At 28.2% G+C, this 4,927-nt stretch overlaps 1 protein-coding gene across 2 annotated transcripts in view; it reads right to left on the reverse strand.

Annotated features, from left to right (window-relative positions):
* The window catches only part of LOC107440853 (major facilitator superfamily domain-containing protein 4A-like), a 38,123-nt gene extending 33,448 nt beyond the window's left edge, over positions 1 to 4,675 (reverse strand). Inside the window, exon 1 of one of the 2 annotated variants that reach the window (XM_043047832.2) lies at positions 3,378 to 4,675. In XM_043047832.2, coding sequence (XP_042903766.1) covers positions 3,378 to 3,730 — 353 coding nt within the window. In that variant the 5' untranslated portion in view covers positions 3,731 to 4,675. The remainder of the gene's footprint in view (positions 1 to 3,377) is intronic. The other variant, XM_043047831.2, reaches the window with a different exon arrangement.
* Between the last annotated feature and the right edge of the window lie 252 nt (positions 4,676 to 4,927).

The following is a 4,927-nucleotide window of genomic DNA, read 5'->3' on the forward strand; positions in this document are numbered from 1 at the left end:
TTTTTTTTTTAAATTTTTTTTTCCTCATAAGATTTTACGATTTTTCTTTCTTTTTTTAAAGATTACCTTACCATCATTTTGGAAATAATCATTAGTGTATTACTTCATCGTTTTTTTCTTATTTTTGAGATTATTTCCAAATTTTTTTTTTTTAGTTGGGCTTAACAATAAAAAAAACGGCTTTTTGTAGCGATTCAGAAAACCGGAAAAATCAGTTATCCGGAATAGTGATGGTCCAGACCGTTCCGGATAATCGGTTCCCTACTGTATATTCTAAACAAATAAGAAAAGTATATAATGATTCTCTTATTTTATACTCAGGCTGAGAACTCCTGGCATTCTACAGAATGCTATAGATAGCTTTATATGTCTTTATAGATAGACTAATGGTGACTATACAGATATAACTTCTATAGATAGCTTAATAAGACTAGGCATTTTATGGAATGCCGCAACATCCATCATACTCTGCGACGAATAGAGCCACAAAGTCATTTGTTGACAATTTATCACAATACGTACGTCATGAGCTGGGATGGTTCAGGGGATAGAGTGCTCGCCTCCCAATGAGGTGACCAAGGTTAGAATCCCAGTACGAATTCTGCTCCAGTCTCCCACCGACAACAGTTTTAATGTAAAATATCCTCAGAGGGTCATGGGTTAGAATCCCCTCGTCGTCGAGCCGATCGTGGGATATTTTCGTGGTTATCGTGGATATTCCATGTAACGCAAATGCGGGTTAATTCCATTAAAAAGTTCTCCTCGAAAGCAAATATCTCCCAATGCTTGATCCAAGAGTTCCCTTGTCTTCTGGTTTGGGTTCAAAATTTCAAAGCTTCGGAGTTTAACATTAAAAGGCGAACATTCAAGAATGGGTCGGCTTCACAACGCTGGTTATAAAATAAAATTAAAAAATCATACGCAAGGACATTTTACGCATTGTTTAATCGTTATGTGTTATTTATTATATTTAATCGCAAATTTTTTTGTGAATTAAATAGTTTTCAAATAACATTACCATTATTTTTGTTATAAATTTCGAAGCTTTTTAATCTAAAAATTGAACCAAATTTGTCAAAATTAGACATAATTATGTGTCTGCCATGGTTACGAAAGAACTTTCTACAGTTGTGAATCCATCAAATAGATTTGTTTCATTAAAAAAAAAAAGAAACTTAATACAAGTTTTTTTTTTGTATTTTTTTAAATTAAAATTATCACATAGTGCAAAAGAAAACTTGTTGAAATATTTTGAAATGAAAATTAATTCGAGAAAAAAAATGCTACGTGCATAAAGCATCTATAAATCATAAAAGTACTATTCTTAGTAATATTTAAAACTAAATATTATTTTTTATGTAATGATTTTTCCTATGGTTTTTAATTAAAATTCTTATTTTGGACGAAAGAAAACTTATCGAAATATTTTGTAAAGGAAACTAATTCTAAAATAAAAGTCACGCGCATATCTAATTACACAGGTAAAGTGAAAAAAAATTTAGTCATTAGTCAGTGTCATTAGGGACTCTGATGAAATAAAAAGAAACTACTATTCGATAATTAGTTTAGAATTATAAACTATTAAACTTGTTGTAAAAAATACAATGTGGGCCACTCTACAAGCTGCCAAAATTCAACTAAAGTAATGAAATTTGATGTGTAGCCATTTTAGCTTATTAACTTAACATAATTTTTTGTAGTTTTTTTTAATATTATAATTAGCGTTCAGTTTAAAAGAAAACTTATTGAAATATTTTGTGAGGAAAACTAATTCTAGAAAAAAGTGCTCCGTGCATATATTACAAAAACATGTATAAATCCTATAAGTACGATTTGAAGTAAAACATAAAACTAAATATTTTTTATGCAATCATACAATACTTTTTCCTGTTGTTTTCTATTAAAATTATTATTTAGTATAAAAGAAAACTTAGGGAAATATTTTGTAATGAAAACTAATTTTACAAAAAAGTGCTACATGCATATCTATTACAAAATCATCTATAAATCCTATAAGTACGATTCGAAGTAAAATATAAACCTAAATATTTTTTTACGTAATCATGTAATGATTTTTCCTACAGTTTCGTATTAAAATTATTCAAAAGAAAACTTATTGAAATATTTAGTAAAGGAAACTAATTCTAGAATTGAAAGTCACTCGCATATCTAATAACACAAGAGAAAAAAATGTCTAGTCATTAGTGACTATGATACAATAAAAAGAATTTAAAATTCGATAATTAGTTTAGAAATATCAACTATTAAACTTGTAAAAAATACCATGTGGTCCACTCTACAAGCTGCCAAAATTCAACTATAGTATTGAAATTTGATGTGTTAAAAAAGCCGTTTTTGCTTATAAACTAAACATTGCTTTTTTGTATCTTTTTTCTATTAAAATTATTATTTAGTATAAAAGAAAAATTATTGACATATTTTGTAACGAAAACTAATTCTGGAAAAAGGGCTACATGTATATCTATTACAAAAACATCTACAAATCTTATACGGTGGTGACCGTTAATTTTGTCCTATACCCCACTAAAAATAATCTTAAGATTTTCTTAAGAAAATATAATTTTCTCAAGAAATTCTTAAGAATGCAGACATTTTGAATATCTTTAAGGTAAATTAAGTTTGTCTTAAGAAAATCTTAAGACAGTCTCCTGAGTTAATGTTACCTTAAAACATCTTAAGATTTTTTAGAATATCTAAAAAAATTTTGAAGACATTTTGAATACATATCCTTAAGGTGAATTAAGTTTGAATAAATATTTCTTAAGATTTTTTAGTTCAAGCAAAATTTGTCTAGTGATATTTTCGATAAGGATCAAACTTAGTTTCTGTTTAATTCTGTGAGAATTTCAATAATTTTCTAATTAAAGTATATATTTTAAAGGTTTTCTGCCTTTTTTTTTTGTTCTTTCATGAAACATACAGAATAATAATTTGAGATTGAAAAGAAAATGTTTTGTTTGACTGTTTTTGTCGAACATCAACTGGTATCTACGGAATTCAATATACCATCAGATCAATTTTAATCAATCAAAAACTCTCACATTATTAAAATTTAAAGATGGGAAATTTTTCCAATTTAAATGTATAACCTGGAAATTTTTCCAATTCAAATGTATAACCTGGAAATTTTTCCAATTTATATGTAGAACCTGGAAATTTTTCCAATTTAAATGTATAACCTGGAAATTTTTCCAATTTAAATGTATAACCTGAAAAATTTTTCCAATTTAAATGTATAATCTGGAAATTTTTCCAATTTAAATGTATAACCTGGAAATTTTTCCAATTTAAATGTATAACCACTTAGACAGTAACTTATGCATTGCTGAACAGGATAGTGTTAGAAATAAACTCACCTCTTCAGCATGAATCCAGCACAAGCAGAGCCCAGCAAAATAAATAAAGATTGGCTGAAGAACACAAAAGACATGGTTGAAAATACCGTTCCAGTTTTGCAGCCTAAATCTAGCAAAGTGGGACCTAAGAAAGCTACACACGTTCCAAAAGACCAGAACACAAAACATAGAGTGATAGTTGTGTGTTTGTGTTCCCAAAAGAGAGTTCGATAATCTTTGGGGCCTTCATATATTAAAGCTCGATCTTTGGAACTTGCTTCAAAATTAAAACTCAGTTCTCCATTAAGGCCAGGCTTGACACCACTGTCTGGAGTTGAATCACTGTCCATTTTTTGAAGGGATATCTTCTCCATCGCAAAATTCTCTTTAAGCAAACTTTTTCTTTTCAAAGAGAGTTTGGTTTGATCTTTGCATCTCTTCGAAGATTCACAAAATGGCAAATTTTCAACGATTTGAACATCATAAATGCAAAGAAATTACTTTTAACATAGAAAATAAAAATAAGTGAATTAAATTTTAAAAAGTAAATCCTGCACTCTTAAATTTTTCAAATATTTAAATTAAATTCGCTCTAGAATCTAAAAATAATTTTAACAATTAAAAAAAAAATTAAAAAAGAAAGTAAACAAAAAAAAATTTCTGCCAAGTTCCAAGTCAGAAATTTGTTCTCTTTAATCAATGTATATTTTTTAACAAAATTCGAGGTAATTTTAACAAAGATAATTAAATTAAAATAGCTTTGGAAAAAAACTGATTGTCTTCTTTCAATATAATATGGCTAGTCAAGTGAATTTAAAGAGACGAATGCGGTGAAATAATTTAGTCCGAACTTGTTCAAAACCAATTGATTTTGAAATGGTATTTAATATTTTCTCATCCATCATTAAAGCAAACTCTATTCAAACTTTAAAAAGAAAAAACTGAATAAACTAACAATATGCTTCGTCACCTATCACCATCATGTTTCAGGAGCAATCCAGTTCATTGATTTCCGAGAAAAAACATTTGTCGAATCGAACACTTTTCGAATGTGGAACAATCTGAAAGTTTAAAGGAAAAGCAGACTATTATTTTTAAAGTTCAAATATCGTTGATAATACAAAACTGAGAGCGCAGAGAGCAAAGAGGAACAAGCATAAATTTTAGGAGAAATAATAAAGCAAGTGCTTTAGAACATTCGAATAGCGGAATATTTGGAGCTGCGTCAGGGAGAACGGTAAAAGTAACCGTTCGATAAAGGATCACGTGACTTGTCGGCAGCGCTACTCTTGTTTGGGCAATTTCGTTTGAATGTCGATATTAAAGCGCTTCTCTGAGACATTTTAAAGCTGATAATGCTAGAAAAAATCATTAATGACTAGACATTTTTTCCGCTTTACTGGTGTAATTAGATATGCACGTGATTTTTAATCCTAGAATTAGTTTCTTTTCAAAATATTTCAATAAGTTTTCTTACATCCAAAATAATAATTTTAATAAAAAAAACTATAGGAAAAACCATTACATGATTATATAAAACATTATTTAGTTTTAAATTTTACTGCGAATAA

The sequence above is a fragment of the Parasteatoda tepidariorum genome, chromosome 8, assembly GCF_043381705.1.
Source record: "Parasteatoda tepidariorum isolate YZ-2023 chromosome 8, CAS_Ptep_4.0, whole genome shotgun sequence".
Classification (NCBI taxonomy): Eukaryota; Metazoa; Arthropoda; class Arachnida; order Araneae; family Theridiidae; genus Parasteatoda; species Parasteatoda tepidariorum.